Below are 16228 nucleotides of genomic sequence, written 5' to 3'. Positions count from 1 at the left end.
ATAAAGACACGAAAAATAGGAAGAGTGCTTGGCTGACAGCACTGCTGGGACGGATGGGAAAAGGTGCTCATGGCTGTGTTTGAGGGAAGTGAAGCAATCATCTGTATTCAAAGCTCAAAACACACATTTGACTCCAAAACTTCACTTCCTGAAACTCACCCTAAAGAAATAAGAAAGGAGGGCCTTCCCTGGTGGTCTAATGGCTAAGACGTCGAGCTTCCAAATCAGGTGGCCCGGGTTCAATCGCTGGTCAGGAAACTGCCACAATTAAGAGTTTGCATGCTAGTACTAAAGAGTCAATGTGCTGCAACTAATACCCGGTGCAGTCAAAGAAATAAATAATTTTTTAAAAATAACTTTAAAAAAAAAGAAGAAGGGAGAGCTCAAGAATATTCATTACAGCATTATTTTTAACAGAAAAAAAGAAGGGAGTGGAGTGGAGGAGGGAGGAAATGAAAGAAACTTAAATGTTGAACAAATGTTTGTTACCTGGATAGAGACTGAAAGAAGCATTTGTTATACTTCTGTAAATGGAATTCACCCTTTAAGAATAATGTATTATTTAAAAATCCATGCCAACACCTTCTGAATGTGCAAATAACCCTGTTATTTAAAACTCTTTCTGAAATTGTCTTTTATTTAAATAATAGCTAGCTGGCCTAGCATTAGGTATATATATTATGGTACAACTGAATATTAATATATGTTCAATGACCTGGATTTACATAAAGTACACCCACAGCTAGGGAATGAGCAGGCTATAATACAGCATGAATAGTGGTTATAATGTACAGCACAGGGAAATATAGTCATTATTTTGTAATAAGTATAAATGGAGTATCAGCTATAAAAATACCAAATCACTATGTTGTACACCTGAAACTAATATATTGTAAATTAACTATCCTTCAATATTTTAAAGATCTCATGTATAGAATAGAATGCTATATTTCTATAAATATACATTTTTATATTCATTTTTATATATTTGCCAAGAAAGATCTAAAGAATATACACAAAACATTTAACAGTGACTGGGTTATGACTGGTTAGTAGGACTGTAATTATCATTTTCCTCTTTTCATAGATCTGCATTTTCTCAAGTTGCTGAAGTTATTATACATCCTTTTCATTGGAAGAAAAAATTACATAAATGTTAATTTTTGGGAAAGGAAAACCAGAAGAGTGACCAACATGCGTTCCGATACTAATGGAGCGAAGAAAAAGATGTTGTTTTTCCCCTTTCCTGTGGTTTAGGCAACAGAATGCAACAGTACACTGCTAGTTCCTCCAGACGGCACTCAATGGAGGCAGAAAACCCCTGTGACCACCACCACATGGCATTCACTTCTTCATTCAGTCATTCATTTGCTCATCACCTCCCATGGGCCAGACACAGTGCTTGGAAAGGCTACTTGAAAAACATCTGTTCTTCTGCAAAATCTGACACAGAATGCATTTGATGAGTTAGGGTGGTTTATGCATTTTTTATAACTAAATTTTTCTCCTCCTACTGCCCTTAGATTCTGCATATCCTACGTGGGCTTTTTCGTAGCGCATCACTGTCTCCTTACCCACACTCAACCATAATTGCTAAATTTGGAAGTGATGAGGAGTAAGAGCCACAGAGTTTGGCCCAGAGAGACTTTAAATTCAAGGGTGTTTAAAAACTTCATGAAATCCTATTCAAGGATGCAACTCAAAAACCAGGAATACATGCAGGTCACTCTGAGTTCAGTAAGCCCGAGGAGAGGATGTGGCTGTTCTGTATCATTAACGACCATCTCTGAGAGAGGGGTTGGTCCATCCAAGCTCCATCAGAAGACAGGAAACCCTAATGATCAGACTCTCCCTCCCTCTGCAGCCAAATACCTTGGCAGCATTACAAGGGCCCCATCTTGTGGTTTATTCCTTCTGCAAGAACTCACCATCCTAAAGAAAAGTCCATTACAGAAAATCAAGGAAGGGGTGAACCAATGGACACGGAACACATAATAAATCCTGCTCGTGAATTATTGAGTAACTTGTCCGTAACAGCTTTTAATATTTTAGGCCAGCCAGTGATTTCCAAAAAGTAACACAAGCCCCTTTAGACAGGTTGGAAGTTGGGAGAACTACAGCTCGTCCTTTTCTTATCTAGTCAGATTAACACAGTTTCAGTGAAGAAATACCTATTTTACATAAAAGAAGAAGGAAATTCCCCTCCCCCTCTGTCTCTAGCACCATATCAATGCATACATGTTAGGTCTGGTAAGACCATGAAGCTACATGTCATACAATTATGGGAACAAACGCTGCTAGGGTAAACTTAACTAGATCCAACTATTATTTCATTGGTACTTTCTATGTACCGGCCACCACAAGCTCTATAAAAGTAAAATGGCAAAAAAAAAAAAAAAAAGTAAAATGGCCTCTGTCCTCCACCAGCTCCCTGGCAGCTGGGAGACACAGGTATTTACACAACTAATTTTATCTCAAGATGAACCTGATACCTCTAATAAGAAAATCAAACACCCCGTTACAGGAGCTACGGGCACAGGCTCTGCAGGCAGGCTGCCTGGGGAGAATTCTGGTTCTACTTCTCATCAGCACAGCGAGCTTGGCGAATTACTTTGCCCTCTCTGCCTCAGTTTCCTCATCTGCAGCATGGACATAATGCCGGCGCCTACCTCACAGGGGTACTGTGAAGACTAAACGTGACATGATGAAGGACTGTTCACGTTGGTGTAATTGTCACCAGCATGGGAGGTAAGGAGGGACTGATTACGATGAGAACCTGGGGAAGCGGGCCAGGGAAATGGAACCTGTGGCCAAGTTCTGAATGACGATGAGGAGTTTGGCAAGCCGTGATGGGAAAGAAGGGGCAATTCGCATCCAAGGGTTAGCCTGAATGAAGGCCTAGGGGTGAGGAGAAGAGGGTCGAGGACCACTGAGCGCTGTGGCAACCATACCAGGCCCGTGAGCTGTAGGTCTGGGGAGTGCAGAGGAACAACAGAGAGGCGAGCTGGCTGGGACCTGGCGGCAGCGGGTGGTGGCTGCCGGGCTCCGATCCGTGGGGAAGGAGAGCCCGAGAGACAGGGTACCACGGTAGGCAGGAACATGGATTCTGACTTTGAATCTGGGCTCTACCTCCGAAGAACAATGTGATCTTGGGCAAGGTTACCTAGTCGTTCTATGCCTCGGTTTTCTTACCTGTAAAATGGGTGTGGTGAGTAAATGCGTGTCTAGGTAAGGTGCTTAGAGTCACGCTCAGCACAGGGTGACATATGTGAGTGTGTGCTGATGGGAGGCGCCGCGTGCACCTATCGCAGCTCTTCCTGACCTGCCAGCCCTGCAGAAACTGATCAGGAGGAGGGCTGAGCAACGATGGGCTCAAGGGTATAGGAGCGCTTTTCAGCTCTTCAAAAATGTTACCCCAAAAATAACGGCTCTCTTTGGGACAAAAATGTTCACGGCCCACAATGGAATTTCACCCCAAAGCACAGACCAAGTCAGAGCTGGCGCTAAAGTGAGGCGCACACACCAGGCAACATGGCTGAGTCTGCCAAGACCCCCCCAGGTCACCCTGGCCCATGAGAAGTGGCCAAGTGCACCATTTATGAGAAGCTGGGATCTGTGCTAAGGTTTGAATGATGTCAGACTTCCGTAGTGGCTCAGATGGTAAAAGCATCTGCCTACAATGTGGGATACCCAGGTTCAATCCCTGGGTCAGGAAGATCCCCTGGAGAAGGAAATGGCAACCCACTCCAATACTCTTGCCTGGAAAATCCCATAGATGCAGGAGCCTGGTAGGCTACAGTCCATGGGGTCACAAAGAGTCAGACACGACTGAGTGACTTCACTTTCACTTTAAAGGTGTCAACATTCAGGAGGGGGAGGGAAGGGCATGAAGAGAATGTACCATGACCCCTCGAGCAAGCCCTGAGGCAAGAACTTACTTCCAGATCCATCCTTGACTCTAGGTCCTTCGGGTTTGGCCTCAGAAACGATGTTCGCATTGGCGTTATTCTCCATCTCGATCACAAAGTCACTGTCCTCCTCAAACTCAGGGTGGCTAAAGATCCAATCCAGTGCTCTTTCCAGATTACTATTCTGATGAAACAAAACATTTTTACAATGTATGCGGCCCCGGGGCCTCATTATATCCTGACCGTTTGAACCAGGATGTCAAGCAGACAGGGCAGAACGCCTGAATTCATTAGTCCTAAGTGGCTCTGAGTAAGAGGCTCTGACCCTGTCTATGAAATGCACTTTCCATGGACATTCCGCAAGTCTCTCAACTGAAGTCTATAATTGGATTCGCTGGAAAAACAGTTCAGAGCAGCAGGTCAGCATTCCAAAGCCATATCAGTCCTAGTTCAGCATTTCTGTGGGCTGATGCTGATAATGATGAGAGGCTGAAAGCCAAAGAGAATGGCATGTGTCTCAGTGCGGCTCTTTCCAAAGCCACACTAACTGCAATGCTACCTTCTCCACCAACTGTATTTTGTACAGGGAAGCTAGCATGGGTACCAGGTCAGAGCCTTTTCTCCTAAATGTTGGCAGAGTGGTTGAACTGCAGCAGAGACAAGACTGATGCCTTAATTAATGAAGACAACACTGGTTAGCTAAGTTACATTGTTTTAAATTGAACTCCATGTAATTCAAATCAATGGACCATAAAGGCATTTCCGTCAGTCCCCTTTGTGACATTACTTGATGAGTTAAACAATTTGTTTAGATGTAGGCAAAATGTCCAATTAAACAGTCAAGCAAGTAAAATAATTGGGGCATAAATAAGTACACTGAGTATAACAAACTCCAGTTGAAACACTTCAAGCATTTTAAAGGGAAACAGATTGTTCCAGCCAAACTGTCCAGAGCCAGTGGAGAGCCCCTGTGACCTCAGCAAGGGGCCCCATCAGAACCCAGTTAGGATGGCAAGAAGGACTCGGGAGCATATATCCACTCAAAATGGATTGGTTCTGGTGGTTTAGTCACTTAGTTATGTCCAGCGCTTGCAATCTTGATCCTTTGGACTGTAGCCTGCCAGGCTCCTCTGTCCATGGATTTTCCCAGGCAAGAGTACTGGAGTGGGTTGCCATTTCCTCCTCCAGGGGAACTTCCCAACCCAGAGATCGAACCCAGGTCTCCTGAATTGGCAGGCTTTACCACTGAGCCACCAGGGAAGCCCTCAAAAATGGATTATGGTGTGGAAAAAAAAAAAAAAAAACTTTCCCTCAATATTAAACAGATGTCTGCGCTGCAACAGGAAGGCTTCTGTCTACCCTCAAATTTCCTGGTCCCGTCTTTCCTGATAATATCAGGACTTTACGAATACCTGATAAACCTTCTCTCTCCACAGAGAGAAACAGAAGCAGAGAATTCCAAAGAGACTTCTCCTTGAGGAGTTTTGAGAGAGAATGCTCCAAGATCTTGGTATCAGAAAAGCACAATTTCTCCTGAAGAACTGCCTTATTGAACACAGGATCTCAAGCATCCCTCCTTCCTCTAAGGCCACAAGCAAGCTCCAAGTAAAGTCTCTGCCTCATGCTAATGAACATTAAGAGGACACAGAGTGTCTTTCAGCTGGATTATCTTACCTCCATTGTATTATCTCCCTTGCTTTTTAAAAATATCCTTACTCTTAAAAATCTCTGTATGTTTCCCTCAATCATTTATTTTAGCTTTACATATACTACATGCAAATAAGCCTTTCTGGGGCATAGTGGATGTGAGACAGACATGATTCAAAATGATCAGAGGACACTGGAAAGTTTCAGTTGCCACTGACAGAAGAGGCAGGGGTTCATATGGTCTCTCGTGCTTACCGTTGCTCGCAGGGCCTGAATAGCCTGATTTCGGTGGAATCCCATGGAGGTAATGATAGCTACAGTTTCTTCCGGAGGTTGGTTATCCAATCCAGTAGCACCAAAAACAGAGGCTCCAGCAGAAGCTGCTCCTCCATAACCAGGCATGGTCAGCGGTTCAGCAAAATCTGAAGAAAAGAATCACACTCAGGCCCTTTCCTTTTTTGGGTCTTAAAATAAACAACCCTTTAGAGCTAACAAGAAAAAATACCTAAAGTTACAATAATCAAGACAGTCTAAAACTGGCATAAGAACAAACATATAGATCAATAGCCTAATAGGATAGAATTCAGAGTTCAGATATAACCCTACATATCAACGGTCAACTGATTTTCAACAAGGGTACTGAGACCATTCAGTGGGGAAAGGACAGTCTTTTCAACAAATGGTGCTGGGACAACTACATAGCCACATGCAAAAGAATAAATTTGGATCCCTACCTCACATCATATGCAAAAATTAACTCCAGATGGATCACTGGCCTAAATGTAAATGCTAAAACTACAAAACTCTTAAAAGAAAGCATATAAGAAAATCTTTGTGACCTTGGGTTAGGCAATGGTTTCTAGATACAACACCGAGAGCACAAAGTGACAAAAGAAAAAAATAGACAAAAGGACACTATCAAGAAAGTGAAAAGATAACCCATACAACAGAAGAACATATTGGTAAACCATATATCCCATAAGGTAACTGTATTCAGAGCTCTTCGAACTCAAAAATACAAAGACAACTAACCTCATTAAAAACAGGCAAAGCATATGAATAGATATTTCTCCAAAGATACATAATTGGTCAATATGCATATGAAAAGGCATTCATCATTAGCCATTAGGGAAATGAAAATCAAAACCACAATGAGACCTAACAAGGGTTGGTGAGGATGTAGAAAAACTGGAGCCCTCATACATCGCTAGTGGGGATGTCACACAGTCACTGTTGAAAAACAATTTGGTAGCTTCTAAGAGAGTTAAACATGGAGTGACTGTATAACAGAAGAATTCCACTCACGAGAAATGAAAACTTGTCCATATAAAAATTTGTACATGGGGACTTCCCTGATCGTCGGGTGGCTGAGAAGCCTGTCAATGCAGAGGACACAGGTTCAATCCCTGGTAGGGGGGCGATCCCACATGCTTCACAGTAACTAAGCCCTTGGACCACAACTGCTGAGCCCACGTGCTGCAACTACTGAAGCTTCTGCACTTCAGCCCGTGAGCCCCAGTGAAGCCTCAAAGAGAAGCCACCGCAAAGAGAAGCCCGTGAGCCCCAATGAAGGGTAGCCCTCGCTCACTGCAACTAGAGAAAGCCCACACACAGCAACAAAGACCCAGTGAAGCCAAAAACAAAATAGATTTTTAAAATACATTTCAAAAAAAAATTTGTATACAAAAGGTTTATAGCGGCATTATTCATAATAGCCAAAAAGTGGAAACCCAAATATCCATCAACTGATGAAAGGATAAATAAAACATAGTATGCCCATACAACAGACTATTATTCAACCAAAAAAGAAATAAAGTACCAATACACGCCACAACACAAATGAACCTTGAAAGCATGATGCTAAGTGATAGAAACCAAAAACAAAAGATCTCACATTGCATGATTCCATTTGTATGAAACATCCAGAATAGACAAATCCACAGACCCAGAAAGAAAGTAGACTAGTGATTGCCAGGGGCTGGGAAGAACAGGGAAAATGGAAAGTGACTTCTATTATCTACAGAATTTCTTTTTGGATGGTTGCAAAACTCTGTGAATTTACTAAAAACCACTGTAATATACACTTTTTATCTTTATTTTTTAAATTCTGGAAGTATGATAACACATTTACAGGAGACTTGGAAAATACAGAACAAAGTTACATATAGTTCCACTATATATTACAATTATTTTTTTCAGTAGATAAATTAAGATTTTTAGGTGGAGTTTCAATATCAAACTCAATAATTAGTAGAATGAATAGACAGAAAAGTAGAAGGATATAGTAGACCTGTAAAGCACTATGAACCAATTCAACATAATTAATATTTATACAACTGAACTGTATACTTTAAATGAGGGAATTATATGGTATGTGAATTATACCTTAATAAATGATAAAAGTTAATGCTAACTAAACAGCCCCTATTTCTTCATGCACATTCTTCTATCTCAAGTTCTCATCATTTCTTAGCTAGAAGTATATCACACATCTTTCCAATGTTTTTTTTTGCTACTGAATTTTACATTTTAAAAGGGTGAATTCTCTCTCAACAAAGCTATTATTTAAAAGAGGAAAGCAAAGACTGTGACTTTGCTACACAGGCAAAATAGCCATCCTCTCCCATCCACTCCGTGCAGCAGATTATGAGCTGATAAATCATTTTCTGGGACACACCCTGAGGACACAGAAGGACCAAGGCTTAACATCATTGAGGACCAATCCTGTCAGACTCCAAAGCCATCCCATTTTCTGACCACCTACCTGGCTCTTCCATATGAACAACGATCCAGTTGAAGGCCACCTCGGCTCCCATATTTCCAGTAAAATACACAGCCTTCCGACACGCTTCTAGAGGGAAGCCCATCTCAGCCAGCTGCATCACCGATGACTCATCAATATCTGATGCTACAGAGCACACAGGATAGTCTGGTGTAAAAAGTCAACCCTATTTCTTCTTGTCTTAGCTTCTCTTCACCCCTTATCCACATGCTACCCAAAGAAGGTGCTACTTTGTTTAATGTTTAGATGGTGGTTTAACTGCATTTTGTTTTAAGCCATCCAAATGTTAAGCTATTTGAGCTGAGTTTTTATCTTTGACCTAAATAGGAACCATGGTAATTACCTGAACAATCCAAGCACTGAAAAACAACCCCCTAATTTCCTGTGGGGAGATCTAGTGTATTCCCAGAACCATTTCAGTCTCTTACATCATTCTCAAGGCCACGACAGCAGCCTCTCTTAGGACTGAAACTGGAAGAGAAAGCATTCTCTACAGGCCAAAAAGCTTATTCCTTAAACCTCACAGGAAGTTATACCAGGTCTTTAGATATATCAGCCATCAAAGGATGCAATCACTCTGAGAAATTAAGATAGAAGGAAAGTTTTTTAACTGTATACATCTAAGACATTAAAAAAGATTGCTTTACAAACCTAACTTTGGCTTAGACACAGGTTTTCTTTTCTTTTCACAATAATATGTAGATATGGGTAGACAGGGCTTCCCTGGAGGCATAGATGGGAAAGAATCTGCTTGCAATGCAGGAGACCCATGTTCAGTCCCTGGGTCAAGAAGATGCCTTAGAGAAGGAAATGGTAACCCACTCCAGTATTCCTACCTGGGAAATCCCATGGACAGAGGAGCCTGGTGGCCTATAGTCCATGGGGTCGCAAGAGTAGGACATGACTTAATGATTAAACCATGGGTAGAGAGGTGTGGAAACACACACCTATACATACACATGACTATAGGTTTGTATGTATATTCATTCATACACATACATGTACATGGGTGTGTATGTATGTTCATGTGTGTATACCCATACCACCTACATGAGGCTCTCAAATTACACCAAAGGTTGGGAGGGAACTGGAGCACAAAATATCTGCCATTTGTTTCCCACACCCTGAGGTCTGTAATCTGCTGAAAACTCTGCCAGAGGCAGCAATCAGTAGAACTGAGGAACAGATATTTCTGTTCTACAAAAATTATACTGAAAATGTATTTACCAAAGTTCTATCTCACAATGAGGATACACAGAACATCCTATCAAGATAAAATTTTAAGAAAGCAATGATATAGAACAACAGTGATTCCTCAATTGTGTTCTAGAGAATCCTAGTGTCCTAAGAGAGATGAACCACAAAATTAATGAACCACAAAACAAAGGGCTCCCATTGTCAAATAAGTTTTTTAAACCTACATTCTCTGTTCTCCCTAGAAATTCACAGTGTGCATTAAGGTAGTGAAAATTCTGAAGTCCTGTAATAAAGACTCCTGCAGTAGGTTGGGATTGACATGTACATACTACAGTATACACAATAGATAACCAACAAGGACCTACTGTATAGGAAAGGGAACTAGACCAATATTTTATAATAACCTAGAAAAATCTGAAAAAAAAATAGACATATGTATAACTGAATCACTGTGCTATATACGTGAAACTAATATTACATTGTAAATCAATTATACTTCAAATAAAATTTTTTTAATATTTTAAAATTTTATTAATTAAAAAAAGGATTCCTCTGGGCAGAAACTATGAAACTCTTTCAGAGAATACTTTTCAACACCTTGTGAAAGACTCTGTTCTCCAGAATGCAATTAAGTAATGCAACTTAAAAAGTGTATGTATGCATGTAACAGCATATTAAATTGAAAATGTCTAACTCCATTTTGGGGAAAATAGAGTGAACCAGGCATAGGTAAAGAACAGTAGAAGGACAGATGCCAAATGTTAATACTGGTTATAGATGGGTGATGAAACCAGAGAGGACTCTTATCACTAATAGGTAATTTCTACATATCTTTTCATTTATAGTAAGAATATAATAAAAGTTACTCCTTTTAAATGTCTGAGAAAGGCTGGATATAAATATAAATTAACCCCAGATAATGTTGTTTTCTCCTGGTGAATACAGCTGATAAGACAACAGGCTTAGATCAGGAGGAAAACGGAAAACTGCTGACTGCGAGCTGAAGTGCTCACAGTCAGACAGGCTCCTCCGACACAGTCCCAGCCACCGTTCACCTCCCCTGGGGCAAGATCCTGGAGACTGGCTCTCTGCAGGGTTGGGACAGCCAGCAAACTCCTCACACTCCAGACAAGGTCAAGTGACAGGAAAGCATGCCTGACGCCTAGCCCTGGCTCTGGTCCTAGCTCTTAGGCCTCTGAACTTGCCTGGGTATCAGTTTTATCCTCTGTATAAAGGTCACCTGCTCTGCCCATCTTACTGTGACAATCGAATAAGAAGCTGGCCTTTGTATTATTATAATAGTACATTTATACACAGTTAAAAGAATTTATGGAGTCATAAACTCAACAATGACTCATGGTGACCATTCAAAAATACTGTTATCGTTACAATGAAATTATTTGCAGAGGCAATGGTTTGCCCATGACCCTCGCTGCCCCTAACAGCCTCTTCCAGCAACCAGCAAATCAAAATTGACCCAAGAAGGCAAGCCATGGAGGTCTAAGTCAAATGATCAATCACATGAAGTGTTTTTTGGCAAAGGAAAACACTTGAACTTCTAAATTAACAATAGTGTCTCCAGCAAGGCTTTGTAGACAAAAAGATTCAGAGTATTTTGTGTTATTACATATTCCTTCTTCCTCCTAATTAGTATCTAAATATTGACTATAAAATAGTTTGCTTTTTTTCATGTTCTTTAGAAAATCAAAAGTATCAACTCACCCAGGATTAAGGAACTAAATGGCTACAAAATTAATGAACAATCCAATGACACTGCCACCCTTAAGAGTATTAATTAATACTACCATGTCCTGCCAACCGTGTACCTTCATCATGTGTCCTGAAGGAGGGGACAAAGTGACAAGTCACTGTCCTATCATTGCAGCAAGAGACCTACTCATGTGGCCAGGGAGGGAGGAAATGGCATCAGTGTCCCCCACTCACATATGAGGAAACTGAGGCTCAGAGAAGTTACTGATTCTAGGTCACACAGCCACAAGTGGCAAAGCCAAGATTCCGACTCAGGGCTGGCTGGCTCTCACGCTGAAGTTCTCTCTCCTGAAACACAGGGCCATCTATTCACCACATTACTGGTTTAGATTTGCTGTGACCTCAACTCGCAGACCAAGGTTTATTCCCACCCATGGGAAAAGCTGCACATACACATGTACAGAACAACGCCCTTTACTGAACCCCCACAGCTAAATGCGTTAGACCAGTAACTATGGCAGGACACTGAGAAAAAACATAAAAGGTACATACGGTCTATCAATTGGGTCATCAGGCGATCTGGAAATCAAAGGAGAGGGCAGGAAGTGAGACCCAACCATGGCAAAGAGTTCTAGAGAAAGAAAAATAGTTAACCCGGAGCACTCCCTAACCCCCACCCATTAAGACCCCACACTGTTGTCAGCCCCTTGGCCCTCCACGCAGGCCAGCCAAGCCCGACATAAAGTCATTCCAGGAGGGAGGGAGAATATCCAGTTTCAGGCATTTAGAGCAGATAAAACATGATGCTCTGCTGATCATTTTAAGGAACTAAATGTTCCTTCCCTATACTTCTAAGAAGTCCACATAATTACAATCCAAGGACTCTGTTATAAACGTCAGAAAAAGCAGGAGCAATGCTAATAAACCATCTTGCAGTTCTCTGACACTCTGACACTCTCTGACCTTTCTGGAATTCCTTTAATGAACCACCTATACCACATAGCCTGGACCACCCCCCCTACAGATCCCTTCCCTGCTCTCCACCCTCTGCAATTTAGCATTGGACTTAGCATTAGAGAATAATGTAACACAGGTGCCAATCTTGAATCCTCTCTTGCTCCTGCCGGATTCACTTTATCCCCCAACAGGATCACCAATAATGGTCACTGCTCAGCTGACAGACATCCTGTGGGGCAGACACCCCAAGCACTCTGGCACTATTAGCTAATGTACCTAATTAACTCATTAGGAAGGTGAACAGCAAACATGTGGGCTAGCAAAGCCAGAACGAAAGTGATTTCACCAGAATAACGTAACTAATTATGAAGCCAAGATCTCTCCAGGCTGTGCTTGGACTCACAAAGGCAATGATTTTTCACACGTACTTTTCTCTTTAAAAGTATTCTTCACGAGGACCACTTTAAGGTTCACAGAGAGTAAGAGAAGCTCAAACTGTTCTCTTGCTATGAAGCAGTAAATGAAGCTTGAGAGGTGAGAAGTGGGCAAGATTTTTAAAACCAACACACACTGTTCAATTTCCCTTTTTGGTTCTCCAAAGATACTCCAAGAAGGACACAGCTCCCCTAGACTAAGAGCCCACTGAAAACACACTCCTCTTCCCCATAGGCTTATCAGAGAAGAGAGGAGGGAGGCAAAGCCAGAGGCAAGGTAACCCAAAAACTTCCTGGAGACCTGCTGCCCTCTGCTGCCTGTGATTTCCATAGATAAGTTTGGTTCACTCATGCTGGGGCTGTGCCTCTTCCTGTGACTATTAATATTTTAAGCTCACGGTTTGCAGCCAGGCTTCAATTCTGTATGTCTATGGTGGATTACAACATAGGAAAGCACCACGGGACAACAGAGTGGGGGAGGAACAGGGACTATTCCAGCAGAGGAGCAGGGAGGCGTTGGGAAGGTCCTCCTGGCAGAAGATGGTACCTTTAGAGTCATCAGGAATCACTATTGGGGGGCTGATGTCTGGAAGTTCCTCCTCTCCTGGTTGCAACCCCCTGGCTCGGAGATGGTTGATATCAAGTAGGTCTGGCATATCAATAGAAACATCTGCAAAATGAAAGAGATTATACTCACTGGACTCTCCGAATAACCATAATCACCTCCTCAATCTAGCACCACTAACTATGCACATGTGTCTAGGCAGAGCCAAGGGATGTGTTATAGTTCCTGGGAGTAAGTCACGGGACCAGGAAACTAAGACTGATTAGAGTTTAATGTAGGACCAGGGGAAACACAGATGCAGGACTTCACACTGAACAACAAGAAATGAGGGAAGCCAGAGGTCGAAAACTGGGAGCCCATACAACATCTGTAGACACTTTCTGTTGGATGTTTTTAAAATGTTGGCAATAAATTCCAATTTTTAAATCAGAAATTTCAATCCAACACTCCAGACTTCCAACTCATTTTGAAAAAAAAAAAAAAAGCTGTAGCAGAGCCTCATGTGGTAACAACTGCCTGGGGCTGATTCTCAGCTTTCACTCTAGGGTAATATGTGCCCTCCATGTCTGTCTGCCACAGACCTCGCCACTCCCTCCTGCCCCCATGATCCTGAGCATCACATGTGCTCTGTTCTGATTCTTATGATCGGGAAATGTTTTTCCTAATCCATGTCTTCATCCAAAATGGGAAAACTCAAGAAAGAACGAGACAGCTATAGCTACGTGTTTCTTATACCTAGCCTACTTCTGTCATTTACATTATCACTCTGTCCTCATTAGGCATTTGAGTTTGCAACCCATAGTTTATGCCTTTTCTCAGATCACCATGGGTACTGTGATTATTCTACCGAAGGTAATAAAAACTGAAGCTTTAAAGAAATTAATTGAACTTCAAGTGTATTCATCTTGAGGCACACTTTTTTTTAACTTCTCAGCTGTCATTGTGTTGACTTATTCAAATACAAAATGTATGTATGAGTCTAACAGCCTGTTGAGAATTTGTACTGTACACAGTCAGATACGGTAATAATGGAAAATGGGTTCAAATGTTGGTGCAGGATATGTCTTTTGGGCTAGGAAACAGAATCTGAAAAAACCATCCCCAAAACCAGCAACAATGTTAGGTGTGTAAGTCCTACTTTAAAACAACCACCCAAAGAAAAGGCTTAGTTTAAAAAAAATTTTTATTCTCAGCAAACAGCAAAATCAAACACAATGTCTGACCGACAAAATCAAAACCACCATTCCTCAACAGAAAATTTCAGGTTCATTAAAGAAAGCTTTGGGGCTGCTTTAAATTCAGCAAGACTATGAAATCTGATCTGAATTAGGTATCCTTTACCAAAATTCCAAGGACAAAGAAAATAAAACTGTTTTCAAAGCAGTTCAAAGCCTTTAGAAGAAGTCAGTTTTCTCTCTGGGGTGCATGTTGGGTCCAAGGAGGAAAAGCTGAGTGATGAGCAACCCGCCCTTGGCCCTCCTCCCTGCCCAAAAAAGTATTCCACCAGGAAAAGAGGAATGAGATGCGGGCTCACGGGCTGCATAATGCCACATGAAGATCAGTGCTATGCTAACTGCTAGTGCCAGAGGTTTCTGGGAAATCACTCAGGCAGATTTTACATTCTTTTTACTTATACCCTTCAGATGAGCAGATGAGTTCTTAATTAACCAACCTAGGACTGACTGTTGTTTTTTAAGTGCGCAAAAACGTAGAAACTAAAAGACTGGCAAGCAGTTTGAGGTCCTTGCTTGAGAAATCAGAGGGTAAAACTGTATGGACTTCCACAGCCCTGAGGACAGCCTAGGAACACATTCATATCTGATTGAGATGATAGGGAAAATGTTCTATGCATTGTCTGGAAAGATAACCTCTAACAGTGGCCAAGGGCCTTTAAGATTAGAAAGAAGAAAGCCCAAATCGGCCAAAGTCATATCCCTTTTTCTTTTTAATACAACTGACTATACTCATGTTATTATTAATAAAATTCATATGATTTAAACAAATGTCATTAGCCATACCCGCCTGCTTTAGAGGTCGAGGAGAGATGCTAAAAAGAATATTGATACATCTTCAGATACTAGCACCTGCAAGCATGGCTTTTGGACCAGTAGCACTAGCAGCATCAGCGTCACCTGGGGACATGTTAGCCCCGGCCCCATCCCAGACCTGCTGAATGAGCACCTACATTTTACCAAGATCATGTTACAGTTTGGGAGGCATGATTTGAAATTGTGAGGCTCCTGTTTTCATTCTTAGATTCTGGCCATTTCAGTACCCGTTATTAGGTGGGTAAGCAAGTGGCAATTTGTGTTTGTTTGTTTGTTTGTTTGACTATCAGTGCTTATCATATCTTTCAAAAGAGAAAGGTGGGAATCATGGAAAAAGAATGAAATGAGACCGTTTCTGGCAGCCAACTGCATGGGCTCTTTCACATGCCATGTTTTTTAAATAGCTAATTTGACGTTTTAAGCAAAAGCATGCAAAAGATACCTACCAAATTTTTTGGGAACCCAGTCAAGACCAAAAGTGAACTTCTTTATCTGCACTACCAAGTATTCAGGGAATGAGGCAAAGCGAGATGTTCTGGGAAACACAAGGGGATTAGATCAATGAAACAGGCAATAAGAATTATGGATACAGTTCATGAAGCATCAAAAGCTGTATCTGAGGCACACCCAGTAGTCCCAGGGCCTGCAGTGAAGAGCAGACACACGCACACGGGATTGGACACGCACACACATGGGAGTGGACACACACACACCACCTCACCACTCATCCTGGCCTTTCCACGAGAGGACAGTGTTTAACATAGGACAAGGTTGTCCCCAAGGATGATTTTGGACGCCCTGCAAAATTACTACTTTTTCTTTGCTGTGGCATTTCGTATTTCTGAAAAGTGGTTTTCAACTATAAACATTTGTGTTTTTCTAAAACCCTTGGTAGTGTCACACATATTTGCAGATGCATAGGGGCACCTGTGCATTGTGTTTGTATATGAAGTTTGAAAAAGCTCCCTGAGCAATCCTGA

At 41.7% G+C, this 16228-nt stretch overlaps 1 protein-coding gene across 2 annotated transcripts in view; it reads right to left on the bottom strand.

The window, feature by feature from the left end:
• USP13 (ubiquitin specific peptidase 13) overlaps positions 1 to 16228 on the bottom strand; it is a 130571-nt gene that overhangs the window by 24800 nt on the left and 89543 nt on the right. For both annotated transcript variants that reach the window (XM_043873797.1, XM_043873798.1), the window contains 6 exons: positions 15695 to 15783; positions 13183 to 13305; positions 11797 to 11823; positions 8320 to 8463; positions 5811 to 5977; positions 3939 to 4092 (listed from right to left, as the gene is read on the bottom strand). In XM_043873797.1, the coding sequence (XP_043729732.1) occupies positions 3939 to 4092; positions 5811 to 5977; positions 8320 to 8463; positions 11797 to 11823; positions 13183 to 13305; positions 15695 to 15783 (704 nt within the window). The remainder of the gene's footprint in view (positions 1 to 3938; positions 4093 to 5810; positions 5978 to 8319; positions 8464 to 11796; positions 11824 to 13182; positions 13306 to 15694; positions 15784 to 16228) is intronic.

This window comes from Cervus elaphus, chromosome 19 (assembly GCF_910594005.1).
Source record: "Cervus elaphus chromosome 19, mCerEla1.1, whole genome shotgun sequence".
NCBI classification, from domain to species: domain Eukaryota; kingdom Metazoa; phylum Chordata; class Mammalia; order Artiodactyla; family Cervidae; genus Cervus; species Cervus elaphus.
The sequence above is the reverse complement of the archived record's forward strand: the minus strand, read 5'-3'. Positions and strand labels throughout refer to the sequence as shown.